General features: G+C 48.1%; 2 protein-coding genes across 4 annotated transcripts; one reads left to right on the forward strand and one right to left on the reverse strand.

Annotated features, from left to right (window-relative positions):
• Positions 1 to 4: 4 nt before the first annotated feature.
• fam149b1 (family with sequence similarity 149 member B1) lies at positions 5 to 15,508 on the forward strand. 3 transcript variants are annotated; one of them, XM_061228908.1, is made up of 15 exons: positions 5 to 624; positions 1,811 to 1,927; positions 2,592 to 2,736; positions 4,169 to 4,311; positions 4,414 to 4,533; positions 4,739 to 4,897; positions 5,652 to 5,827; positions 6,432 to 6,574; positions 8,040 to 8,152; positions 9,562 to 9,786; positions 10,275 to 10,398; positions 10,814 to 10,939; positions 13,853 to 13,934; positions 14,546 to 14,683; positions 14,909 to 15,508. In XM_061228908.1, the coding sequence occupies exons 1-15, from the start codon at positions 578 to 580 to the stop codon at positions 14,989 to 14,991; spliced, it is 1,941 nt and encodes a 646-aa protein (XP_061084892.1). In that variant the 5' UTR covers positions 5 to 577; the 3' UTR covers positions 14,992 to 15,508. The 3 variants fall into 3 exon arrangements, 2 of the variants coding, with proteins under 2 accessions (XP_061084892.1, XP_061084893.1); XM_061228909.1 differs by having other exon boundaries at positions 14,549 to 14,683; XR_009706421.1 differs by lacking the exon at positions 14,909 to 15,508 and having other exon boundaries at positions 10,814 to 11,024; positions 14,546 to 14,603.
• Positions 15,509 to 19,942: 4,434 nt separating this feature from the next.
• On the reverse strand, positions 19,943 to 27,078 carry ndnfl (neuron-derived neurotrophic factor, like). Its single transcript, XM_061228897.1, has 4 exons — positions 26,981 to 27,078; positions 24,392 to 24,555; positions 23,495 to 23,619; positions 19,943 to 22,452 (listed from the first exon to the last, which is right to left on the reverse strand). The coding sequence occupies exons 2-4, from the start codon at positions 24,544 to 24,546 to the stop codon at positions 21,068 to 21,070; spliced, it is 1,665 nt and encodes a 554-aa protein (XP_061084881.1). The 5' UTR covers positions 24,547 to 24,555; positions 26,981 to 27,078; the 3' UTR covers positions 19,943 to 21,067.
• Positions 27,079 to 27,517: the final 439 nt, after the last annotated feature.

Genomic DNA, 27,517 nt, shown 5'->3' on the forward strand with positions numbered 1-27,517 from the left:
GGAGTTATCTCATGCACTGCATTTCCCGGCATAGCGTTGGCCAATTATTTCCAACGGAGGTTGGGATACTGAGTCCTTAACAAAGTCACCGCGACTTTTATAACCTTGACCAGGAACATATGACTGTCAAAAAAATACCTCTCCCATGAGCCATTGCGGTGACAAGTTGCGTATCCATGACAGCGTGGTTGTTGTTATTGTTGTGGCGCTAATCCTCAATGGAGCTTCATGGTTGTAAACATTTCAAATTATTTCTTTAGTTTTCTGTTTAGCAGTGAATTAAAAATAAGGACAACTTATTAATACAAAGGCATCTGCTTGTCATGTCAATGTACGTAAATCGGTGCACGTAACAGCTGTTTACTTTAGCAAGTTTAACTTGTCGGATAGGCCTCGGTCTGGCTCAGAATACATCTAGCTAGTTAGCTTCTCTAGCTAACTAGCTATCCGAAAGTTACAGTGAACGATGCTTAGCCCCTGGCACAAGAGTCATCTGGCCCGGGGATCTGAAGCAAGTCCGACGAGGGAATGCTCGAAAATAGTGATGAATCGATGAAAACAGACAGCAATTGCAAGGATGATTTCGCGATACACAAGGCGACCGGTGTCGCACAGTCTTGAGATGTGAGTATGCCTGTAACGTTATTTTACACTCATTCAGGGAGCTAACGCAAGACATTAATCTGCCCGAGCGGTAACATAACATTCCCTGGTTTCTAGCTAGTCTAGTTATTTAGATAACATCTCGTTTTGTGACATATCACCAGTATTTTACTTTCCTAGCCTAAATAGTCAGTTAGCGTCAGTAAAAACAATTGCAATCGTAGCTAAGCAAAATGATAGCCACCAGCGTTTGGTAAATTATAATTTCAGTCAGTGCGGTTACATGCATGGGTATCTATAACTAGCGAAGGAGCATAGCAAGCTGCGAATCTAATAGCCAAGACTATGATGGGAAAATAAAACATCACGACCAGCCAGGCGAGCAGAATTGAATTCAGTTCCATTTTCGATTATCTATCCGGGCCACAATTCGATCAGTTCAATTCTAGTTCCACCCACATGTTCCAGTTCTGATTCAGGGCTCGGATATTCCAATTCATTTTCAATGAATAATGTTATCTTATTTTGACGTGACTATTATTTCCCGACAACTCAATTGTACATCGAAATCACATGTTATTGTAGGTGTTAATGATTCAGACAACTGCATTACATTTACTTTCTTAGTACACTGTGATGTGTATAGTCTATGCTAGATTTACGTACGAGGAAATTACTATATCTGTTGGCCCAGTGTGCTGCTAATATGAAACATACAAATAATTGGCATCACAAAAACAATTATAAAACTTTGCATCATAAAATTCACATTGCATCATAAAACACCTGGCAAGTAAATATCAACTCTTTCATGGATTCTCCAAATAATCTTAAACATAGAATTTAAATTTTAAAACCAGCTGCATGAACCTCTACAGCCTGAATACTGTGCCTGCTATGCTCGAAAGCCTCCCGGTATTATATTAACCGCCCGGTAGGTGATACAAATCGCCGTTGAGGTGTCAAGGTTTCTAACAATGTATTAAGTCTGATACGGGAAGTATCGGTATGTATGTGTTTTGAGGCAGACAGTTTAACTAGAGTTTACAGAAAAAATATCACAATTTTACTTCCCTCTGCTTATTTACAATAACTGACGGTTGTTGAATCAGGCAGAAAAGAGCTCAGACCAAAACACATTTTCTGCTTGCTCATTGCATTTTTTGAAATCCTTTGGTCTGAGAGTTGTTTCCGTTTGTTTTTGGAGTCGCGGGATCTCGCGCACCAGTCTGGACCATCACCCCCTTCCTGAGGAGGCTGACGATGAGTATCTACCTCAGCATCTCCTGCACGACCTACAGGAGGTGCTCTCCACCTGCAACAGGTGAGCCACAACACGTGCCATGTCTCCGCTTTTTACCGCTTAATAATAGGTATCATTGTTAATGTGGTATTTCAATGGCTACCACTTGGATTAGTTGTACATGTTTTATAAATGAGACAATATTTTTGCTGCACTGTTCAGAGACGCTGATGACATACAATGTTTGGTGCCATATAAAAGTATCGCGTGTTCAGTTTGCAGTTTGCATGGGTTTTACCCCTGCAAAGGCTGTTTCAGAAGGATATAATTTCATTAGGAAGGCAGATTATCCGATTAGCTTTTAAACCTTAGTGTGTTAACAGCATTAGGTAGCATTTATCTGTTCATTTCGAAGGCTATCTGAACCCTGTCTAAACCCACTGGGTATTCTCAGTGTGTAGTGTTTTTATTATTATTAAGCCAGCTAGCTATGTCTAACTGATAAATAACTTTTGCAGAGACTACCTGGGGAATAAAAGTGGGTTGAGGATGCAAGAGATTGTGTCGGGGATTGTGCCAATCGAACGTGGGGGAAGATTAGGTTGTCGGTTTTTTTGGAAAGAATGTGCCCAGGCTTTCGGTTGACGTCCCTGCTCTTTAAAGTGCAGTGTGTTTTAATGCACCCGCTGCTTCTGGAATTTGATTGGTGGGATGTGCTCCTCTTCCATCCAAAAACCGTCCACAGCTCAGAGTCGTCCGAGGCTTCTGGGAGGTCGGGCTGCCCCACCGTCACCAGCGGCGACACGGGAAGGTCGTGGTTCGGGATTAACAGCTACACCGGAACTGGGGTCTCCACAGAGAGGAGCTCTGTGTTCTCCTGGGGTTATGACGTGAGTCTGACCCACACATACAGAAAGGCTAGCAACACAAGTCTCACCTGCACACTAACAGAAAGGTTAACGGTGTGTCTCACCTGCACACAAACAGAAAGACTAACCAAGCTAGTCTCACCCGCACACACACAGAGAGGCTAATGGTGTGAGTCTCACCCGCACACACACAGAGAGGTTAATGGTGTGAGTCTCACCCGCACACACACAGAGAGGCTAATGGTGTGAGTCTCACCCGCACACACACAGAGAGGCTAACGGTGTGAGTCTCACCCGCACACACACAGAGAGGCTAACGGTGTGAGTCTCACCTGCACACACACAGAGAGGCTAACGGTGTGAGTCTCACCCGCACACACACAGAGAGGCTAACGGTGTGAGTCTCACCTGCACACACACAGAGAGGCTAATGGTGTGAGTCTCACCCGCACACACACAGAGAGGTTAATGGTGTGAGTCTCACCTGCACACAAACAGAAAGGCTAATGGTGTGAGTCTCACTCACACACACAGAAAGGCTAACATACCTATAGATAATGTGCCTGCCAGCTAAAATTATATTTGTAGGATTTAAATGATAAAACAAGAGGGAAAATGAGTGGGCTGGTTACAGTGCATACAGGTTAATCACCCACTAAAAAAGAGTGTGATAAATGCGTAAACATGAGCATTTTTGAGCAGTTGGTTAAGTAGGGCATTGAAACCATAATGGAAAAATCTAGGAAGTCAACAGTGGCATCAGTCATTCTGGTCTGGCGCTAGGAGTGGTGATTAAGTAAGACTCTAAACAGTAATGCTTCAGTGAGAAACATTCCACGCCTTTAACAGCTTCTCTGTTGGCCTATGAAAGTCGAGTTGTGACATTTCATAATTTTTCAAAACTAGCGCAGTGCTTTCTGTGTCCGTGGGGGTGTCATTTACCCAGACGCTGCGCTGTGGATTCTTTGAACTGTTGTTGTAGCGCTGTGTTTCATAGCTTCAGTCGGCGAGCATCCATCACCCCCCCAAAACAAAAATCCAACAAACACCGTCTGATGTATTTACAAATAACTGTGTCCTCGCGTTGCCTTTTAAAGCCTCACGCGCTAGGACTTGTGGGAATTGTTTATGGAACCAGCCTTCGGTGAAAAGCAGCTGCTAATTATTGATCAAAGCTTTGGAAGGCGGAGCTATGCAGAGGAATTGGTGTTTGTATGTGTGAAAGAGAGAGAGAAAGAGACAGAGAGCGATGTCAGTGGAATTGGTGTTTGTATGTGAAAGAGAGAGCGATAGAGAGAAAGAGACAGACAGAGAGCGATGTCAGTGGCAGAGACAGGAAGAAGAATGGACGGCGGGCGTGGTCAGGGGTGTATGGGTGTGGGCACGGGCGGGAGCAGGGACAGGGACAGGGACAGGGCTAAGTAATCAGGTCTCACCTCCTCCGCCCCGGCAGGAGTTCGACAAGGCGGCCTCTCGGCAGGTGCAGCAGATGTTTGAGGAGATCGAGGAGGAGCTGTATGAGGGGCGAGGAGGGGGTCCGCTTCGGGGGCTGCAGGAGGAGTGTCAGCAGTGGGCCTCCAGGTTCCCACATCTGCGGTACGTCCCCCCCCCCCCCCTCCCCGTGTTCTCACACCTGCCGCTTTTCACCAACCAGGCTTCAGAACCGCGGCTTTTCACCTGTGTGTCTCTGTGTCCCAGGATTCTGGGGTCTCAGCTGGTCTGTCCCACTGATGAGGGCTTCCAGTGGTTCGCCACCACAGGCAAAGAGACGGCCACCAGCACAGCAGTCAAGGAGAGCAAAGACAGGGCCAGCACGGAGTGAGTGTTGCTCTCTGTCTCTGCTCACACACACCCTTCATTTGCCCTTCGAACAGCCAGGCAATAACTACAGGCTTGGGTCTAACCTCGGATAAGGGGACAACGTGGCTGGAAATCAGTGTTGGCCGATTTGTAAATAATTAGTTGATGTGTGTGTGTGTGTGTGTGTGTGTGTGTGTGTGTGTGTGTGTGTGTGTGTGGGCAGGTTGAGTGTTCAGGGCCGGAGGGCCGTGATATCCACCCCTTGCTTGGAGGGCTATCAGCAGCCTGGCTCCCCCACTGGCTCCGGGTTCGAGGACACGCCCAGAGTGATAGAAGCTGAAGGACTGATGGAGGAGTACTTGGCCTTCGACTGTCGAGACCTGTGAGCCTCACCTTCTGTCATGTCCTCACTCTGTCACTGAATTTACTCATCTGCTCAGAATGTCCTCACTCTGTCACTGAATTTACTCATCTGCTCAGAATGTCCTCACTTTGTCACTGAATTTACTCATTGTGTGTGTGTGCGTGCACATGTGCGTATTTATATGTGTGTGTATGTATGTGTGTTCGCACGTGTGTTTATGCATGTATGTGTGTTTATACGTGTGTGTGTGTGTGTGTGTGTTTTTTTACGTGTGTGTGTGTTTGTGTGTGTGTGTGTTTATACGTGTGTGTGTGTTTATACGTGTGTGTGTATACGTGTGTGTGTGTGTGATTGTGTGTGTGTGTGTGTTTATACCTGTGTGTGTATGTGTGTGTGTGTGTGTGTTTATGCGTGTGTGTGTGTTTATACTTGTGTGTGTGTGTGTGTTTATACGTGTGTGTGTGTGTTTATATGTGTGTGTGTGTTTATACCTGTGTGTGTATGTGTGTGTGTGTGTGTGTGTTTATACGTGTGTGTGTGTTTATATGTGTGTGTGTGTGTGTGTGAGTGTGTGTGTGTGTGTGTGTGCGCGTGTGTCTGTGTGTGTGTGTGTTTATACGTGTGTGTGTGTGTGTGTGTGTGTGTGCGTGCGTGTGTGTGTCTGTGTGTTTATCTGTGTGTGTGCGTGTGTGTGTCTGTGTGTTTATCCGTCTGTGTGTGTGTGTGTTTATCCGTGTGTGTGTGTGTTTATACGTGTGTGTGTGTGTTGCAGGGATGAGGAGTGGGTGGGCTCCCAGGTTTGGCAGCGTCGGCGTTGTCTGCCTCCAGTCTCTCCTTACCGCTGCCGGCAGCAGGCCGTTCTGGACCTGCTGTTTGATGACGTGTGGCGCGAGCTGATTGGCTGGATGGAGGAGCTGGTGCGACGTCACTGGGAGGGCTGCGTCTCGGGTAGGCCTTCGGTCCTGCCCCAGGATGACAAGATTGCATGGCATCCAATCACAGCAGGGCCCTAAGCAGGGAAATGGGCCTGTATCCGAAATCTTGCAGGGGCGGATCCCATATGAACCCAGCCAATGGTGTTGCTAATTGAGGTTGATTGACATGAGAGCAGTAGCTGCTTCCAGTGTGTCCAGTGACCCCCCAGTTGTAAAAACTGAGGGTGGCATTTGCCAAAGTGCGTCTGCATAGCAGGGGGACTTGCATGCCCAGCATTGATTGTGATGGCTTTTCTCCCTTTAACAAGATACCATGACCTGTGTAAGTGGCTGAAATTTTAAATGTAAGATGGGTGATGTGTCCCTTCAATAGCAGTGTGGGCTATGCTGTTTATCTTGGAGTGCCACTGTTAAGCCAGAGGACAGAGCGTGATAAACTCCAATTGCAACCAGCTTTGCGGCAGGTTAAACCCGAGGAGGACAGCCCAAACCACAGAAGTGTATGACAACTGGAACAACTGGTCCGTAATCTCACAGATTAACTGGCAGCGGTTTAAACCTGAGGTCGGTCACGGCTGGGAACCCGGTCACGTGACGTGTGTTTCCTCCCTGAACAGACGAGGAGAAGAACGCGGCCGCCCTGAGTCCCGCCCACCCCCACCCGCACAACCCCTTCCTGCTGCTGTCCACCCTGCCGGCTGTCCTGCCCCGTCTGGGCCACACGAGGGCGCCACAGCTAACCTCCAGCCTGCAGCCGCAGGTCAGTGCGGGGGGCAGGGGAGGGCTGGCGGTGGGGTCTCCATGGCAATAGAGCAGCTGCCGTGTTTTCCGTCGGGACACAATAATATCATATCTCACACTCAGCGAGGCTAACGGGGCTAAGTGGGTTAGCGTCAAATGTCAGGTTTTTATCCGTAAAGATGTGAACGAGGGCTTCGGTCTGTGCAAAGCACTCACTTTTGGGGGTGTCTCCTCTTCTCTGTTATCTCTTTTGTGAAAGAGTTGGGGGGGGAATTAGTGAGATTAGTGTTTTACTTTATCATCTGTTCCCAGGGTTGGGTCCATTCCATTACAATTCAGCCATTTCAGGACATTTTGAATCATAAATGTAAAATAGTTGAGTGAATTGAAGTGGAAATGACCAGTAAATGCCCAGGGCTTTGGGTGTGCGCTGCTGCCCAAACTCACAAGAGTCCTGTTAGCGCATACAGAGCCAGGGTCAGTGCCGCTTCTGTTCACCCAGCTCTGGAAACTAACCGAAATCCAACCCAGAACATGCTCTTCGTCAGACTTTACAGGCCGTTCGAGTTAAATCTCAATGAATTTCCTGCAACAATGACATTTAAATGGAGTTGAGCCCAACCCTGATGATGCGTTCTGCTCCCGGCGAGTCCGTCAGTTTGATTGGACGTCAGGCCTGGGTTGACGTGGCGGTGACGTAGCCGCGGTGCGACGCTTGCTAACGGCTAACGGCTAACAGTCTCCTCTGCTTTCTGCCCTGTCACTGCTCCTGTGTTCTCTCTGCTTCTCCAGGCTGCAAGGCTCATTAACTTCTGTCTTTCTCCTCTTTTCCTTCTCTTCCTTCTCCATTCTGCTCCTCTCCCGCCATTCCACTTTCCTTATATCTGTCCTCCTCTCCCTCGCTCCTTGTCTTTTTTTTTTCCCAAAGAGCGCAAAGTCGTGGGGCTCAAAGCACAAGTCCAGGCGGAAATCCAAAAAACAGAGAAAGCCGTCCACTGTATGTAAATCTGAGCGGCTAGTGGGGATGCCTTGCCAGCATGTTGTCCTAGCGTCATCATGCTAGCCTGTGTACAGAGCCATTAATACAGAGTGTCTCTTATCAACAGGAATGCTTTTCTCACACACTATCTCTCTGTTCCAACCGAAAGAAAAAAACAGAATGTTAAAAATGTTCTGCTGTACTTAATGTAAGATGAGGGATTGGGGTTATTTCACCTACTGGTTTTAAGGGCGTAACTTTTGGAAATATTTCCGAATCAGATTAAAATCTGATGCAAGTTTGAGTTCCTTCAGGATATTTGCCTTGCGACAAGGACATCAGAGATGAGGTCCTCTAAAATGGTCCACTAAAATGATCTATCAACACATTCCCGCAGTTGATTAAGATGTAAAATCAGTGCCATCATGATGTATAATATTGCATTGGATTGGGACAGCTGAACTGATATCTCTCTCTCTCCCTCTCTCTCTCAATGATGTCACAGTCCAGTCGGGTCCCAGTGGGAGGGGCTGCAATGCATCACAACCTCAATGACCTCATTGTGATCCACGGCATCCCCCTTCAACAGAGGAACCTGGGAGTGCTTGACAAAACACAGTATGAGCCTGTTAATGAAGCATTATTACATAGCAGCTTGTCAAAACACAGTATGAGCCTGTTAATGAAGCATTATTACATATCAGCTGGACAAAACACAGTATGAGCCTGTTAATGAAGCATTATTACATATCAGCTTGACAAAACACCGTATGAGCCTGTTAATGAAGCATTATTACATATCAGCTTGACAAAACACCGTATGAGCCTGTTAATGAAGCATTATTACATATCAGCTGGACAAAACACAGTATGAGCCTGTTAATGAAGCATTATTACATATCAGCTTGACAAAACACAGTATGAGCGTGGTAATGAAGCATTATTACATAGCAGCTTGTCAAAACACAGTATGAGCCTGTTAATGAAGCATTATTACATATCAGCTGGACAAAACACAGTATGAGCCTGTTAATGAAGCATTATTACATATCAGCTTGACAAAACACCGTATGAGCCTGTTAATGAAGCATTATTACATATCAGCTTGACAAAACACCGTATGAGCCTGTTAATGAAGCATTATTACATATCAGCTGGACAAAACACAGTATGAGCCTGTTAATGAAGCATTATTACATATCAGCTTGACAAAACACAGTATGAGCGTGGTAATGAAGCATTATTACATATCAGCGTGTCAAAACACAGTATGAGCCTGTTAATGAAGCATTATTACATATCAGCTGGACAAAACACAGTATGAGCCTGTTAATGAAGCATTATTACATATCAGCTTGACAAAACACAGTATGAGCCTGTTAATGAAGCATTATTACATATCAGCTTGACAAAACACAGTATGAGCCTGTTAATGAAGCATTATTACATATCAGCTTGACAAAACACAGTATGAGCCTGTTAATGAAGCAGTATTACATATCAGCTTGACAAAACACAGTATGAGCCTGTTAATGAAGCATTATTACATATCAGCTTGACAAAACACAGTATGAGCGTGGTAATGAAGCATTATTACATATCAGCTACCAAAACACAGTATGAATGTATTTTTAAGGCATTATTACATATCAGCTGGACAAAGCACAGTATTAGCTTGTTAATAAAGCATTATTACACATCAGCTGGACAAAACACAGTATTAGCTTGTTAATAAAGCATTATTAGTTAACAACTGCTCCCAAAACACAGTATTAATGTTTTAATTAAGCATTATTACATATCAGCTACCAAAACACAGTATGAACTTGTCAATAAGGCATTATGACATATCAGCTGGACAATATGTTAATACAACATGTTAATACAGTATTGTTACACAACCACTGCCAAAACAATGTGTTAAGCTTGCAGGGTGCGTTGTGGTGACTGTCTGTGGTCAGACTCCAGCAAGGAAGTGATGTTTTGGGGGAACCCCTCTCTGTGTTTCCCCCCCCCCCTCCTGTAAGGGACGCTGAGGACCGGGGATCCCATCGGCCGGGGTCCAGCATGGCCCCCTCCAGCAGGCCCCGCCCCCGCCGCGCCCTGGAGCTCAGCTCCTCCTCCCTGTCCCGCCCCCCGCAGTCGGCCCGCCGCAGGAACCCGCCCCCCCGCACCCTCCTCCCGCTGGTGCCCAGCCCCGCCCAGTCCAGCACGGCCGGGTCCATGGACGAGGTCATTCGCGGGACTCGTCTGTGAGCTATCCCGCTATCCCCGCGTTTGGGGCTTCTGGAAGGTTCTCTAAAATGTTTAGCCGGGGGGGGGGCGTAGATTGATGCAACGCAGGAAAAAATTGCATGTCATTGATTTGAATTCATGCCTCAGGGTGATCAGATATGAAGTGAGCTGAATTTGGAAGAATGAAAATAGACTGAAAGAAGCCAAGGCGGCTACATCTCTATGAACCTTGCTGTGAACTGGTGCTGAGAACTGCACTAAAGTAAGGCTCAGTCTAATGTAGTATGCTAGCGTAGGACAGGGCGTAAAGTAGGACACTAGCGTAGGGCAGGGCGTGAAGCAGTACACTAAGGTGGAGTAACTAACTGTCTTGGTGTGTGTGGTCATGTTTGTAACACTGTTGGATGAGTTTTATGTGTGGGATGAGTGGTCAGAAGCGTTCTGGCAGTGCAGAGCTATGCGCAGCGCCCCCTGTGGGTCTGACTGTATGTGGCGCCCCCCTCAGGCCGACTGCGAGTGACCGGCTGGCGTCTCCCCTCGTGCCCCTCAGCCGAAACACCCTGCTGCCCCCCATCGGTGCGGGGGACATGGAGCCCCCCCACACAGGACTGCACCCGCGCCCTGCACAGGTAACTTTGTGTGTGTGTCACTGGTAGCTGTACTGTGTTTTTGGGGTGTCCTGTTTTTGTGACTGCTGTTTTTGTGACTGTGCTGTTTTTGTGAATGTGCTGTTGTTGTGACTGAGCTGTTTTTGTGAATGTGCTGTTTTTGTGACTTTGCTGTTTTTGTGACTGTGCTGTTTTTGTGAATGTGCTGTTTTTGTGACTGTGCTGTTTTTGTGACTGTGCTGTTTTTGTGACTGTGCTGTTTTTGTGACTGCTGTTTTTGTCACTGTGCTGTTTTGTGACTGTGCTGTTTTTGTGACTGTGCTGTTTTGTGACTGTGCTGTGTTTGTGACTGTGCTGTTTTTGTGACTGTGCTGTTTTTGTGACTGTGCTGTTTTGTGACTGCAGTTTTTGTGAATGTGCTGTTTTTGTGACGCAGAGGCAGAGGGGACCCTCCAGTCGGGCTCACAGTGCGGTGACGGACGAGGCGGCCAGCCTGCTTCCCCGGGACAGACTACACCTGCTGGACGTCTTCTCCCGACCCAACACCACCCACACCTTCAGAGTAAGACGCTACACCAACACCACCCACACCTTCAGAGTAAGACCCCACACCATACCCCTACCCCAAGACCATCCACACCTTCAGAGTAAGACCCCACACCACACCCCTACCCCAACCAGCTGTGTTGAAGACCGCTGTTCTTTCTGGCTGTGTTGAAGAGTGTTGTTTTCTCTGGCTGTGTTGAAGACCGTTGTTCTCTCTGGCTGTGTTGAAGAGCGTTGTTCTCTGGCTGTGTTGAAGAGCGTTGTTCTTTCTGGCTGTGTTGAAGAGCGTTGTTCTCTGGCTGTGTTGAAGAGCGTTGTTCTCTCTGGCTGTGTTGAAGAGTGTTGTTCTCTGGCTGTGTTGAAGAGCGTTGTTCTCTCTGGCTGTGTTGAAGAGCGTTGTTCTCTCTGGCTGTGTTGAAGAGCGTTGTTCTCTGGCTGTGTTGAAGAGTGTTGTTCTCTGGCTGTGTTGAAGAGTGTTGTTCTCTGGCTGTGTTGAAGAGTGTTGTTCTCTGGCTGTGTTAAAGAGCGTTGTGTTCTCTGGCTGTGTTGAAGAGCGTTGTTTTCTCTGGCTGTGTTGAAGACCGTTGTGTTCTCTGGCTGTGTTGAAGACCGTTGTTCTCTCTGGCTGTGTTGAAGAGCGTTGTTCTCTGGCTGTGTTGAAGAGCGTTGTTCTCTGGCTGTGTTGAAGAGCGTTGTTCTCTGGCTGTGTTGAAGAGCGTTGTTCTCTGGCTGTGTTGAAGAGCGTTGTTCTCTGGCTCTGTTGAAGAGTGTTGTTCTTTCTGGCTGTGTTGAAGAGTGTTGTTCTCTGGCTGTGTTGAAGAGCGTTGTTCTCTCTGGCTGTGTTGAAGAGCGTTGTTCTCTGGCTGTGTTGAAGAGTGTTGTTCTCTGGCTGTGTTGAAGAGTGTTGTTCTCTGGCTGTGTTGAAGAGTGTTGTTCTCTGGCTGTGTTAAAGAGCGTTGTGTTCTCTGGCTGTGTTGAAGAGCGTTGTTTTCTCTGGCTGTGTTGAAGACCGTTGTGTTCTCTCTGGCTGTGTTGAAGAGCGTTGTGTTCTCTGGCTGTGTTGAAGACCGTTGTTCTCTCTGGCTGTGTTGAAGAGCGTTGTTCTCTGGCTGTGTTGAAGAGTGTTGTTCTCTGGCTGTGTTGAAGAGCGTTGTTCTCTGGCTGTGTTGAAGAGTGTTGTTCTTTCTGGCTGTGTTGAAGAGTGTTGTTCTCTGGCTGTGTTGAAGAGTGTTGTTATCTGACTGTGTTGAAGAGTGTTGTTCTTTCTGGCTGTGTTGAAGAGTGTTGTTCTCTGGCTGTGTTGAAGAGCGTTGTTCTCTCTGGCTGTGTTGAAGAGCGTTGTTCTCTCTGGCTGTGTTGAAGAGCGTTGTTCTCTGGCTGTGTTGAAGAGTGTTGTTCTCTGGCTGTGTTGAAGAGTGTTGTTCTCTGGCTGTGTTGAAGAGTGTTGTTCTCTGGCTGTGTTAAAGAGCGTTGTGTTCTCTGGCTGTGTTGAAGAGTGTTGTTATCTGACTGTGTTGAAGAGTGTTGTTATCTGGCTGTGTTGAAGAGCGTTGTTTTCTCTGGCTGTGTTGAAGACTGTTGTGTTCTCTCTGGCTGTGTTGAAGAGCGTTGTGTTCTCTGGCTGTGTTGAAGACCGTTGTTCTCTCTGGCTGTGTTGAAGAGCGTTGTTCTCTGGCTGTGTTTAAGAGCGTTGTTCTCTGGCTGTGTTGAAGAGCGTTGTTCTCTGGCTGTGTTGAAGAGTGTTGTTCTTTCTGGCTGTGTTGAAGAGTGTTGTTCTCTGGCTGTGTTGAAGAGTGTTGTTATCTGACTGTGTTGAAGAGTGTTGTTCTTTCTGGCTGTGTTGAAGAGTGTTGTTCTCTGGCTGTGTTGAAGAGCGTTGTTCTCTCTGGCTGTGTTGAAGAGCGTTGTTCTCTCTGGCTGTGTTGAAGAGCGTTGTTCTCTGGCTGTGTTGAAGAGTGTTGTTCTCTGGCTGTGTTGAAGAGTGTTGTTCTCTGGCTGTGTTGAAGAGTGTTGTTCTCTGGCTGTGTTAAAGAGCGTTGTGTTCTCTGGCTGTGTTGAAGAGCGTTGTTTTCTCTGGCTGTGTTGAAGACCGTTGTGTTCTCTCTGGCTGTGTTGAAGAGCGTTGTGTTCTCTGGCTGTGTTGAAGACCGTTGTTCTCTCTGGCTGTGTTGAAGAGTGTTGTTCTCTCTGGCTGTGTTGAAGAGCGTTGTTCTCTGGCTGTGTTGAAGAGCGTTGTTCTTTCTGGCTGTGTTGAAGAGCGTTGTTCTCTGGCTGTGTTGTAGAGGGTTGTTCTCTGGCTGTGTTGAAGAGCGTTGTTCTCTGGCTGTGTTGAAGAGCATTGTTCTCTGGCTGTGTTGAAGAGTGTTGTTCTTTCTGGCTGTGTTGAAGAGTGTTGTTCTCTGGCTGTGTTGAAGAGCGTTGTGTTCTCTGGCTGTGTTGAAGAGCGTTGTGTTCTCTGGCTGTGTTGAAGAGCGTTGTGTTCTCTGGCTGTGTTGAAGAGCGTTGTGTTCTCTGGCTGTGTTGAAGAGCGTTGTTTTCTCTGGCTGTGTTGAAGAGCGTTGTTCTCTGGCTGTGTTGAAGAGTGTTGTTTTCTCTGGCTGTGTTGAAGAGCGTTGTGTTCTCTGGCTGTGTTGAAGAGCGTTGTGTTCTCTGGCTGTGTTGAAGAGCGTTGTGTTCTCTGGCTGTGTTGAAGAGCGTTGTTCTCTCTGGCTGTGTTGAAGAGTGTTGTTCTCTCTGGCTGTGTTGAAGAGCGTTGTTCTCTCTGGCTGTGTTGAAGAGCGTTGTTCTCTGGCTGTGTTGAAGAGCGTTGTGTTCTCTGGCTGTGTTGAAGAGTGTTGTTCTCTGGCTGTGTTGTAGAGTGTTGTTCTCTGGCTGTGTTGAAGAGTGTTGTTCTCTGACTGTGTTGAAGAGTGTTGTTTTCTCGTTGCAGTCTGACACGCCGTACCGGCGCTCGTTCACCGTGCTGGACTCCATGGCGCAGGGACGTCCAGGGCGAGCCTCGGTGGGCACAGGTGGGCTCTCTCTCACCTGCTGTGTGTTCATTCTGTTTAACGTGCTTAAGCCTTAAGGCAGGGATACTCTGGCCCTCACATCCAAATCTGGCCCTCATTTTCTTTCCTCCCATGTAGTTATTTAAACAATTAGTGCCCCTGGTAAATGGTAAATGGTATATAGCGCCTTTATCCAAAGGCAATTGATGCTTCTCACTCACCTATTCATACACACTCACACATCAACGGCGATTGGCTGCCATTTAAGGTACCAACCAGCTCGTCAGGAGCATTTGGGGGTTAGGTGTCTTGCTCAGGGACACTCCAACACACCCAGGGTGGAATCGAACTGCTCTTTTCGCCTGAGCCAATGTTACCCCTGTGCTACTAATTGGCCAGACTGTTTTCACACCTGACTGGTAAACGGATGGTGGAAAACCAGTAGTTCTCAGCTCTCAAGGACCGTGATTTGAAGAACAGGGCTATAAGGTTACAGGGTTTTAAACTTTCTGAGAGCAGCCATTTTGGGCATGGAAACAATGACGAAATGGCAAAACAGTGACAAAACAGTGCAGGAACACACAAAGCCCAGTGTAGCGTATGCGCTGAACACGGCGTCTCTTCCCCGGCAGAAGCTCTGGGCATCGGGGTGACGGGCATCAGCCTGGGCATCTGCAGCTCGTCCTTCCTGGACTCGTTCACTCACCACACGCTCGGCCACTCGCCCATCGAGGACGAGGAGGAGCCAGACGCGCAGGCCCCGCCCCCAGGTGAGCAAGATCACCCCCCATTGGACGAGACATTGTTCATTAAAAAATTCTCTCAGGTCCAGACTCAATTATTTGCTCGTCGGGAGAAAATCAACTTGCCTCGGGATGCAGACGGGGAAGTGATTATATTTAATAAGGCGCTCATATTTAATGAGGGTTTCATGCATATGTATAGCCTCAGAAAGTAATTTCCCCGTTGTTTGTTGTGTCTCCTCCCCCCTGCAGCCCTCCTGGTGCCTCTGTCTGTTCCCTCCCGGTCCCACAGCCGGGGAGGACTCACCTCCCGAAGCAGCCGACCGGGGCTATAGCGCCCCCCGCCCGCACCCCGCCACACTGCAGCGCGCCCGAGCCAAGCCATGAGTGTGGGGTCCCCACACACCACACACCTCGTCCTGCAGCTCTTTTGTACTCCCACCGTTTGGCCAGCCCTTCATTTTGTTTTGTTTTGTTTTTTTTCCCAGAGACCTATTTTTGTATGTCGAGTTTCATCTTGAGTGGCTGCCAAAGACAGTGTGCTGTCTGATACTTCCATATACGCCCCGCCTCTCCCCATTAGCCTGGGACCGCCTCTCCCTTTTACCCTGAGACCACCCCCTTACCCTGGGACCGCCTCTCCCCATTACCCTGGGACCGCCTCTCCCTGTTACCCTGAGACCACCCCCTTACCCTGGGACCACCCCCTCCCTGTTACCCTGGGACCACCCCCTTACCCTGGGACCACCCCCTCCCTGTTACCCTGGGACCACCCCCTTACCCTGGGACCGCCCCCCTCCCTGTTACCCTGGGACCACCCCCTTACCCTGGGACCGCCCCCCTCCCTGTTACCCTGGGACCGCCCCCTTACCCTGGGACAGCCCCCCTCCCTGTTACCCTGGGACCGCCCCCTTACCCTGGGACCGCCCCCTCCCTGTTACACTCAGACGGAAGCCCTGCTGGGCAGCCATCTTGGTGAAGGGTCACCCAGCCAAGCAGGGCGTTAAAAAAGAGCCATTGTTTCCACACCCACAACAGCAGGACGCGCTGACCTCCGACCCTGTTTCCTGGTAACGATAAGCACACACTGTAGCATTTGCACAAGAGTAGCACATCTTAACGGAGCCTCGGGCCAGCAGAGAGGACCTGGGTTCTGTTGAAGAAATGCCTTTTACGACGGAATCCGGGCCCCTACACACGTGCAGGAGCACTGCCACTGTGTTGGGCTGGATTAATTCACACCGCTGCACTTTGTCAGTGCTCTTGACCTTTTAATCAATCAACAGTAAGAAATTAGTATTCTCGTCTCAATAAAGTATCAACATAAATACTTGATTTGTTATAAACTTGCAGTTGACTTAATGCCCTTCCTTTATGTATTTTGTAAAAACAAATAAACGTGTACAAACATTACTGGAGTAAATCCTGTTATTTTTATTTAAAGGATTCGAGCTGGCAGGTGGCAAAACAAATCTGGCAGCACACTGGACATGAGACGCAAATGTCTGCTTTTGCGTATTTAAGGGAACAAGGTGGTTTTAACTATACAAAATTAAAACAAGTACACTAAAATGTCCGCACTAAGTGCTTTACAAATGCTAAAAATATGTTTATTTTAAATGCAATAAAAGTAGCTCTCCAGGACCAGGGTTCTGGAGTATTTATGGAAAACAGTCCTCAAGAACGACTGTGTGGGGTCTATACTCAGTCCTACACATTTTACTTTTCAGTTACCTCAAAAAAAAAAAAGTTTATTTCCCAAAAGAAAATGAGTGTAAGATGTCAAACAGCTTATTATGCAAAGAGCCCTGAGCAGAAAAAAAAACAACCTCATAAGTGCTCATTTCAACCCTGCAGTAGCACCCGAACACAACACAGCTAGTGAGCAACACTTTACCTGCATTGCAACACGTGAAAAAAAATAAGCTACTTTCACATTTACAATACCCCTGTCTGAAGTGTGCAACTGTCTCGGGATGACTCGCGGCTGAATGAACATTTAATGCTGATAAATATTTAACCGTTCGATCCAGAACGTTCCGTCAGCAGATTGCTGCCGAGGGGTGATGTGAGAGGTCTCTCTGTGTGACGCTGGTGCATTATTCACAAAATGAAGCCTTTCTTCTTCACTTCTGCCCTCTCCTTCCCACGCTGGCCTTCCCTCCTTTTCCGGAGTTTTCCGCCTCCGGGTTTAACAGGAATACGTAAGTATTATATTAAGTGCTAAAAGTCCACCCCTGCCGATACGAAATGTCCATTTCCCACCTTGAGTGTCTGCACCAAGCTGTCTGTTGCGTTCACCCCGACCTCCGGCATGTCCTTGGCCTCCCGCCGTTCCCCGTTGGCCTGGTGACGCAAGCAGCGCGCGTGAGGCGCTTTCATTCTGTAAAACCTGAGCAAGCTGCAGATGCCGAGGTCAGTCACCACTCGAGTGTATTTCCGACCAAAACGTATAATGTTATGAGAGAAAGCTGCCATTTTGTTGCCTTTGCATGCCATCTCCTGCTCTCTGTCCTGTTTAGAAAATTTGGACCACACTATGAACAGAGATTCATTTTACACTTGCCAGCAAACTTCAGGAAGTTTAATGGTATGGAAAGGGTTCGAAACAGTTTCAAATAATCGTTTCAATAGAAATGCTCAATGCACTTCTTCAATATTTACACCAACAGGTGACTTCAGAGAGCATCACAGATGATGTGTGCGAGAATAAGCCTGTTAGGAGATTGGGGTTAAGTACCCGCCTATCAGGGTTCAGTTTGGGGCTAAGCACCTTCCTATTGGGGGCGAGCTTGGGGTTTGGTACCTGCCTATTAGGGTTGAGTTTGGGGCTAAGCACCTGCCTATTAGGGTTGTGTTTGGGGCTAAGCACCTGCCTATTAGGGTTGAATTTGCGGTTGGGTACCTGCCTATTAGGGTTGAATTTGGGGTTTGGTACCTGCCTATTAGGGTTGAATTTGGTGTTTGGTACCTGTCTATTAGGGTTGAGATTGGCTAAGCACCTGCCCATCAGGGCTGAGCGCCCTAAGGTGGTGCCCATGTGTAGCATGGTTAGCTCAGCTAGTTCGCTAGCATGGTGAAGTGCAGTGAAAGCGAAGGCTGGTAGCAGGTTATCGCGCGACAACACTCCCTAATGACGTAACCCTCAAATTCAAAAGAACGTTGTTGCCCTTGTCTAGAGGCGAGTTCGTCTTTAGCTGACTGGTAACGCGTTCGTTCCACAAATAATTTGGACAAGTGAGAGGCCGGGGTTCAAATCCCAACTCGGACTCAGGCAACTTCTCACCTGTTACACATGTCCCTGTGGTGCTGCAGGTAGCGCTGGCTCTGGGCCTGCGGCTCCTCTTCACTGCCCTTGTACTTCTAAATCCCAAGTTGTCCGTCAGAGTGATCTCAGACCCACGACACAGAGCACCACACACCAGAATGTCCACAGCCACTGGCTGCACAGTCGCTGCCAGCATCACCGCCTTTTCCTGCTTCAGTGGGTTTGTGGCTGTGAGGACTCTAATGCCCACAGGGCTTCAGGAAACACCATTTCAGAGACATGTCAGCACTGAAGGGCTGTGGTCAGGGGTTTCCGAATCGCTCCGTTCAGATGTGAACGGCGATTATGAATGTTTTGAAATCCACCCCTGCTTTGTAAACCGACCGTGAACAGTCGATGTGCCCCAGACAGGGACAGCACAGATAATTTTGCATTTTTGGAGGTCAGTTTAGAACCCCACCCCCACGGTCCTGGGCCAGGGGGTCCCCTGCTGATCATACACGGACCCCTGCTCTGCATTGGTTAGCATGGAGTAGGCTACACCATTCCCAACTGTTTAGCCTTTGTGTAGTCTTAACATTCTGAATACTCGCCTCGTCCTAGGGATAAAAATGACCCGCCTTCACTAAACCCCTAAAATAAAGCAGCTTAATTGAATTCTGAACCCCAAATCTATTTTGCATGAAGAAACAACCTGTCACTCCTCACAAACCTTGTCATCAAATTTCAAGTTGAAGAAAGATAATTTAGGGGGTTTTCTCTGGTGCTAAACATAGTGGCGGGTAATTTTTGACCCTTAAGACAACACAGGGTTAAAGCCTCTGCAGTCTTATTCATGATGCGTCTGAGTGGTTTTACGATGCGTTCTGATATGACTTCATCCGAATGCTAGTACTGTTCAGGCTTTAATTAAAGATGCCCCTCCGGGTAGTATTTTCTCATGCACCCAATCTGAATAATGATACTGAAATTGTGCTCTGGGGGAAATAAATACATTATTTTTTTAAATATATAATTATATATGTATAACGTAAAAAAGAAGACAAGTCTAATCAAACTGTAAAGCGATATACAATATTGTTAGTCTACGTTAGCTTGCATTTCGATGAGAAAATGTTTGCGTTCGTCGCAGTGCACATTTACTTATTTTTGCTGGGATATGCTACCTGAACAAGCTGCACACCAACACTGTCTCTCCCAAGGCATGCTGTAAGTGTCAGTCAATTTGGGGCTTTCATGTCAGAACAGCACACAGTATTTTTAAGCAGGTTTAAAAATTAGTTTTAATACGTGCATTTCAATAACAGGATATACGTTTACGCTCATACTTATTTTCTCGGTATTTCTCGGTAGAGTTCTTATCTTTCTGGGCTCTGTCTGGGTGGACCTGCAGAGACAATTTACAATACCCGTGACAATTCTCGGCGGAGGACACCTCCCACGTGACGCCCAGCACATCGTACAGGTTGGATGTCTTGAACAGGTCTTGGCATTGTTCTTGCAAACCCATTGCACACGATCTATAATGTTAAAATCGAATATAATCCGTCGGGCAACTGAGATGCTAACAACCCAAACCACCAACTTTAGGTAACTTGTGTCACTGTTGTTAGTTTAACTGCAACCGTAGATCATGGTAAAATACGTTTTTTAAAAATACGATCATACTATAAGTTTATTTTGCAACCAAAACATGAAACCTGAAATAGCAATATAAGGCTGTTATCGTCTCAAACCAAGTGACTGTTGGAGCAAGTGTCTGTAATCAAGTTTAATTGTGAAAGATGACAAAATGGAGTTTGCTAGTAAGAGGCGAGCTTTAAGAAAATATAATCAATGGATTTTACATGTCATGTCCTTGTGCTCCTTACAGATCAGCTTCTAGTTACTTATAACTGATTTCTTTTTTAAGGGGATGTAGTATAATTAAATGCACATGGTAAAGACACTTAACAATAATAAAACAACCATAGTTTTCTTTTAACTATTTATATTTAATAGTAAGGACCAAAGGGCTTTACAGACACACAGACACAACCTGTGCGATTAAATGGCACAACATACAGGTAAATAGGCATATCTGAATAAAGCCATAATAAAATGCTAAAACTACAAAAATAACTATAATGTAAGTGGACATTACAACAATAATTACTTTTCTTAAAATAAGAAAATAGCACATGAAAATATCCTAGTACAGATGTTGGGACATCTACTGAACAAGTTAACATAATAACAGTATCATGCATTGAACTGATGTTTTATATTTTCCCATTGTTGTTTGACTTTCAAAATGTGAGATGTATTACAGTTTCCTAACATACAAATGTACTTAATATAACATACACGTGTTTCTCGTTATGTAACACTTTATTATAGTCTACAGTATATTTACAAAGTTTTTTTGACATTGTAATGAGATTAAAACAAAGAAAATGTCATTAATGAAGAGCAATTTCGCGTATTTGTCAGTAAATGTTGGGATCGACTTTATAGAAAAGCTTGATTGTGGTTTGCGCGATTTGTTGGAATGTATATGATCTGTTTTATCGGTGTACTAAAGTGTAACGCGGCAATCTGCGGCAGTAAAGCGGACGACTGTCTCCTCTGCTCTCCCACACGCTAAATCAGAACAGAGAACACGTGCTGACTCGCTGCCGGGGTCATAACTCTGCGTCAGTCTCACTGCGTACCGCGACCTTGGTTCATCCATGATGCGTGTGGTCATAAAACCGTGCCCGGTATCTGCAGTGATTTCGCCTCCCCTGTATCAGCCCTCTGCTGCCTCCTCGCAGGTGGAGAATGTGCTTTAGCATGTGTGGCTAACTTAATCTGAGCTAAACTCAAGCTTTGTTGGTTGGTTGGCTTCAAGCACGATATAAAGAAGGGTTCAGACAGCTGGTATGTGGAAATCAAAAATCTGCGACAATAGCACACCAATAACAACAAAAAAAAGTCAACAGTCCACTGTCAGGGTGGCTGCTGCTGTGGCTCTCTGCCCCTTCCGATGGGGGTCAGTGTCTCTGAGGAGGAAACTGGGTAAGAAAAAAGAAATCAAAAACAGATACGAGAAGTTTCCACCCTCCCGTGGCTTTGATTCGCTTGTTGAGTTTGTCGTTTGCTGAGACTGCGGTAGGAGATGCTCAGCAGTCCTTCCTTGTGCGCACTGTTTTGCTGCGGTACTTGATGGGGATCCCCCAGCGTCTCATTAGATACACGTCGAACACGTAGGCCGCCCCGGGCTCCAGGCCTGCGATGGTGGCCGTGGTGACGGCTCGTCGAGGGTTCAGCTCCTGGAAGTACTTGCAGAGGACCTTCTCGGCGTCGCTGCGAGACTCCGGCCCCAGGCACCTGTCTTCGCTGGCTCTCTCCCCCTCCGCCTCGGCCAGCCTGCGACGGTAAACGCAGTACAGACTCCTCTCCTCCGTGCCCAGCCAGGCCAGAGTCACTGACCTGCAGCCCCGCAGCCTGTTGAAGGACTTGATCTGCAGGGTGGCTGGGAGGGAAGGCGGGGCCTGCCGGTGGTAGGCGGAGGAGACCTGCAGCTTGACGGCGGGGCCGGGAGAAGCCAAGCTCCACGGGGCGGGGGTCCCTCCCTCCAGGTGTATCAGGTACGAGGGCTTTCCCTGGAGCCAGACCTGCGCCACCTCCTGGCCCACGGACTGGGAGGCCAGGATGTGGCCCTTGTTGGAGACGGTGAGCTGGACGCCCTGGGCCCCGCAGCTCTGCAGGGTGAGCAGGGCGCTCCGCTGCCAGCCCTGGGGGTGGAAGCTGAAGAGAGTACCGCTCTGTCGCCCCTCCCCCTGGAGCGGCACCCACCGCCGCTCGCCCTCCCTCAGCTGGGCCACCGCTGGCCGCGCCTCCTCGTGCGTGCGGGCGAAGGTGCCCGTGTACGCCGAGCTGGTGCCGTTCCGCGCGTCTATGGCGAACACGTCAAAGTAGTACTGGGTGTCCGGGGTGAGCTCGGACACGGTGCACACGTTCTCCGCTCCCTCGCACACGCACTGCGGCCCTGCAGGGGTGTCCAGCGCGGGGGCGCCCTCCTCCCCTTCCTCGAAGGAGTCCCACTGCTGCCACCACCACTCCTTGAGAATGGGCCACGGCGTTGCCTTCTTCTTCCCGCCCCTCCGCTCCTTGGCGGCCTCCTGGGCGGCGCACAGGCTCTTGTAGTTGTGCTTGCGGTTGACGAGCACGCAGTAGCGGTAGCCGCTGCCGCCCGGCGGGAGCCTCAGGACCGAGTTGCTGGGCGACCAGCTGAGGGTGACGCTGGTCATGCCCACCCCCACCGTGTGGACGCGGGGGTCCGGGGGAAGCTCCGGGAAGGCCCCCAGGGGCTCGGGACCTTCCTGCAGGTACACGGACGCCCTGGTGTCCTGCTCCCGGGATTTGAGCCTGAGGATGTATATGGACGCTGGGCCGTAGGCCGGACCTCTGAACGTATCCACCTCGTTGCCGGTGTAGCTGTGCATCTTCACCTCCATCCCGGGCCCCCTCCACCACACCTCCGGCATGCTCTTCTTGGAGCTCCCTGCGGGGAGGGAGCAGTGTTTACTCACGGTACATTCTCAAAAAGCCTCCCTTGAATAATCCTCGCAAGGATTATACGAGGCGCTCAGACTCCGATTTCGCTTCACACGCACGCAGGATTGCTCTCTTTTGCAATGATAATTTTGTCACAGTTTTTTTACGAAATGAAAGGACCAAACGTTACGCAATCAAAGTGAATTGCTGATACTGGTAATGGGGACACTGTGCACCCTGAAAGATTTATGTCATCATAAGGCAGTTTCCTTCTGAAGAGTTTATCCCCCTCAAAATGTATTTGGAATAAAAGTGTGACTTGGCTTATAATGAGATATTTATGCAGATTAATCCGTTGTGCGATAAAGCGCTTTGTGGGAATGTTTCTCCCTGCTTTCTAATTACCGCTCAGATGGTTAAGCAGGTGAATCGCATTCCAAGTCATCCCATCGCAAAACCGGCGCTCTTGCGGTAAGCCGACCTGTTCCCCTGCGACCTGCCGACCTTGGCATCTCTCGCAACTCACGTCTCTAGCTCGACAGCGGCCTACGGTTTTCAGTGCAACGGGACTGGAAGGCTTTCCTCACGTGGGCTTACGTTGTACAACACATACATCATCTCGAAGTGTTAACATTAAAACTCAAATTAGACCTCACATAAATGCAGGGAAGCGGAGTTAATCAGATGGATTCTTCAAAATGGTCCTGAGACCATTGAGACAGTGTCTCTCATTATGTTGAAAACATTCCGGTGAGACCGTGACATTTAGAAATCTCTAAGTCTAACTCTGAGGCTGGAGACTAAGGAATACTTTGTTATAGCAGAGGTTCCACGTGCCAAACAACTGCAGTGGAAGTCTTTAGTCACTAATCCAGAGAGTTAAAGTGGAGTTGTTGTGTTGAGTGGCAGGTAATTCTAGGACTTTATAATACCTTTGGCAACTCCTTCTGGACTGGAGGAAATCCAGATATAAAAGTGTGGTGAATGTGGTGAACCTGTGATGGAGAATCTTTAGTGCTCTCCGTGTCATGACCACCGTCTCCACTCACAGTGCAGGTTCTTCAAGGGCTTGTCCTTTAGCGTCCTGGCGCTCAGAGTCCACTCGATGGGCACGTCGCAGGGGCTGACGGTGACCGACATCATGGGGATCTTCTTCTTCAGGGTGAAGTACAGCCTGTGTGGGGGAGACGCAAACCAGAGCAGGGCGGCTGGCTTCAGTGTGAGGTTAGTGTGAGCTTTGCCAGCACTGATGGCTGTGGCTTCACTCGATTCACTGCAATCTATGCTGAGACGCCCAGGGAGGCCTTTGGCTGATCCCTCGTAAGACAGGTCAATCTTTTCAGCTGATTAAATCCCAGTGGACTTAGATCATGTCTGGATCAACAATAAGGAGGTCGCCTTGTCTCCGCTGGTGGGGTTGCGTTACTCTCATAAACACTCTAACGCTATCGAATTGCCCTCCTCCATGAGCTATCTCATTTCCTCACCCAGTTTCAGTTCTTCACTTCCACATGCAGCAGGATTGGGGTCAATTCATTTCACCCAATGCAGAAAATTAATTATTTTTACAATTCAGGAACTGAACTGCATTTCTGTCTCTTAGAGAGATAAAGGAACAGGCTCCCAAGAGAGGCTTATTCTCTGTTTGTTCAGTTCTGGCTTGCTCAATTTTCCTCTTTACCCCTCAGCCTATATTTTCCATGTTATTCATTTCCGTGAAGAAATGGAATTTCGGATTGATTTTTCTTTTATCAGTGTTTATTTTTTTTAGGTTGGAACTGACAGGGTATTATATAATTATTCAGGTAAACAACCTCACTGGGGGATACCTGTGCCTATCCTGTCTAGTCCAATTCAGTCCAGTCCAGACTAATTTGGTCTGGTCCAGTCCATTGGCCCTTATTGGCCCTTATTGGCCCAGCCATTCCATACTCGTGTCCCCTTACCTCCTGGTCCGGTCCTTGGGTAGATGGATGGATGTTACCTGGGAGTCAAGTAACCAGGAAGTGGCCCTGAGCGGCACCTCGTTTTCGGGGGCCAGAGCAGAGGAGGGGCCACAGAGGAGGGCAGTGACCAGGCAGAGGCACCAGGACAGAGCCATCCCTGTTACCTGCCAGAGAGAAACGGACAGGTGAGTCAACAGCCTTGTCAACAAGACAAGCCTTAGTTCAGAGCTCACACAACATCTCAGTCCCAACACATCGCCTCCATTTAACCCCAACACATCACCTTCAGCTCAATCCCAGCACATCTCCTCCATCCCCATCCAAACACATCACCTCCATTTTAGTCCCTACACATCATCTTCGACTCAATCCCAGTACATCACCTCCATTTAACCCCAACACATCACCTTCTGCTCAATCTCAGCACATCACCTCCATCCCAATCCCAACACATCACCTCCATCTGAATCCCAACACATCAACTTCATCTCAATCCCAACACATTACATTCAGCTCAATCCCCACACATCAACTTCAACTCAATCCCAACACATCACCTCCACTCCAATCCCAACACATCACCTCCATCTGAATCCCAACACATCAACTTCATCTCTGTCCCAACACATCACATCCAACTCAATCCCAACACATCACCTCATGTCTGGAAACTTGTCTCTGACTGATGATTCACTCATACAAGGAAATGCTTATTTTTACTCAGAGAGAATTATTCATGCCGAGAATAAATTGCTATATTTCTCTGGGATCCTCATAACATAGTTTGACAGTTGGAGAGACTCACAGACAACTTTCAAAGAGAGCCAAGCGGGTGAGATATCACTCAGGAGTAAATTCCTTTGAAAATAAATCTATTTACAGCACTGGAAGTTCAACAGGATTTGTACTCTGAATACAAGTTTCTTTCCCCACTGCATTCAAGTCAGCAATTCTCCTTATCAGAGCAAAGTACACTCTTTATTTATTTGAATATGCTGGGTTTAATACAAGCAGAATTTTACTAACTTGGTTTCCAGAGGTAAAAGAAAAATCCTGTGCGGTTTACTTTCAAAAGACCGTGGCAGATTGGGATACATATTTCCATAGAGGACATGGGGTCAAAGCCACAGGCATTAAATCACCACTACACCCCCCCACCCCCACACCCAAGCCACTGCACCCATGTGCTCACAGGTTCAACAAATTGTCCCGGTGCACTAACAGTGATATCGGCGTAGCTTCATTGCCTCAAGTTCAAGTCTGAGTTCACAGCTCGCAGCAGCAGCTGTGATTACGAGTTATAGAGCATGTCATTATCCTTGAAAGGATGATGCCCGAGGAAGAGAAAGAAGAGAGGAGAGAGGGAGGGGATAGTGAGAGAGGAGAAAGAGAGAGAGCGACTGTGTGAGTAAAGAAAGGTAGGAAAACAAACAAACACAGCTGATTAGTATTTATCTCCTCACCGAAGTGAATGGGTCCTTAAAAAGCACACACGCGTGTTGCCAAAGCAATGAGAGACGGCCGCTTATTTACCCTCGGTGAAGAGAATCCGCCGCGATTCTGAGTCACGTTTGTTTTGTTTTTTATCGAAAACGCGCCTTGCATTAAATATGCACAAGGCTCCTCGGTAATTACAGCCGATTTAATTTTCATAAGCCGAAGACCCAGCTGTAGGCTTGCTTAACTTAAACAAGTCTATAAATAACCTCCTCTGCCGAGCGTGGGTGTCACCGGGTCTCTTCCATTAGAGAGCATCGCTTCATCGGCGCGTACGTAGCTTGTCGATATTTTCTTTAGATATGACCATACGGGGAAGCGGGGAGGGGGTGTCAAGTTGCGCTCAGTCCTCAAAGGGATCCCATCCCCCCCCCCCCCCCTCCCCATGAGTGCTGTGGAGAGATTAAATGCTATGAAGAAAGCCCCGTCCCAGCGGGATTTAGCTCAACCTTATCGCACTTCACCGCTACCTTCTCCAGAACTTCAGAGAGCGGCGGGGACACAGAGAGCCGGGTGCCGTTGAGTCTTTACGGGATTTGGCACGCCTGATTTACTCCCGTTTTTCCCATGTCCCTCTCTCTCTCTCTCCTTCCTTCGCTCTCTTTTTCCCCCTACCTATTCACTCACTTTCCGCCTCGCACTTTAGTCCACGGTACGGCAAGGACAGAGAGAGAAAGAGACGGGGGGAGAGGGTGAAAGAGAGAGCAGAGAAGAGGCAAAGAGATGACATGGGAAAAGAAGATAGGTGGAAGAAAATGTGCAGTTTGGAAGGGAGAAGGGCATAGACCATGTCATCAAAAACAACAAAACACTCTTTCTTTTCCTAAGATTTTACACACAAAGTATCTATGCACATAGCCATCTCTGCAAAATCAAAGCACAAACGCACAAACGCACACACAAATACACATGCACGCACATGTGCACAGACACACACACACACACACACACATTCACATGCACACATACACGCTGACACACACACACGCACACTCACGGGAAACTGGAAACAAGTTAAGATAGAGACATCAGAGAAGTAAGGAGATGTTGGTCTGTAACGCAACTTTAGAGCAGGAGTCCTGGCTCCCTTACCTGATGGGACGCTTGTCTGCCGCAGAGCAGAAAGATTTGGGGCTCTTCTCCAGTCCTATGGGCCAGTCCCCCTTCCCCCGGGGTGCGCCACGGAGTCCCGCGGAGCCGGAATCGGCTGTGTGTACACAAGTGTGCGGAGGCTGTCCCAACCCCCCGATCCTGAAGAGGCTGAACTGACTGAGGACGCTGTGCTAACAGCCTGTCCGGTGCGCGCGCGTGTGTGTGTGAGTGTGTGTGTGTGTGTGTGTGTGAGAGAGATAGCTGTGACAGCCTGTCCAGCACGTGCGTGCGTGCGCACGAGCGTGTGTGTGTGTGTGTGTGTGTGTGAGAGAGAGAGTACTGACAGACTGTCTGGCCTTCCGTTCGGATCAGATCCGTCTGTAGAGTGAGCGGGAGAAATCAAACAGAGAGAGGCGTGTGTGTGTGTGTGTGTGTGTGTGTGTGTGACTGAGAGAGAGAGGGAGAGAGAGAGTGAGCGAGTCAGTGACTGGCTGATTGGCTGACTGAGTGAGTGAATGAGTGAGTGAGTGAGTGAGT

The sequence above is a fragment of the Conger conger genome, chromosome 18, assembly GCF_963514075.1.
Source record: "Conger conger chromosome 18, fConCon1.1, whole genome shotgun sequence".
NCBI lineage: Eukaryota > Metazoa > Chordata > Actinopteri > Anguilliformes > Congridae > Conger > Conger conger.

Coding starts and splice junctions, on each gene's coding strand:
- fam149b1 (XM_061228908.1), top strand. CDS start 578: ATGATTTCGCGATACACAAGGCGACCGGTGTCGCACAGTCTTGAGAT. Junction 2,737..4,168: donor TGTTCTCCTGGGGTTATGAC/GTGAGTCTGACC, acceptor CCGCCCCGGCAG/GAGTTCGACAAGGCGGCCTC. Junction 14,684..14,908: donor CGCGCAGGCCCCGCCCCCAG/GTGAGCAAGATC, acceptor TCCCCCCTGCAG/CCCTCCTGGTGCCTCTGTCT.
- ndnfl (XM_061228897.1), bottom strand. CDS start 24,546: ATGGCTCTGTCCTGGTGCCTCTGCCTGGTCACTGCCCTCCTCTGTGGC. Junction 23,620..24,391: donor CCCAAGGACCGGACCAGGAG/GTAAGGGGACAC, acceptor TCCCCCACACAG/GCTGTACTTCACCCTGAAGA. Junction 22,453..23,494: donor GCCCTTGAAGAACCTGCACT/GTGAGTGGAGAC, acceptor CCCTCCCCGCAG/GGAGCTCCAAGAAGAGCATG.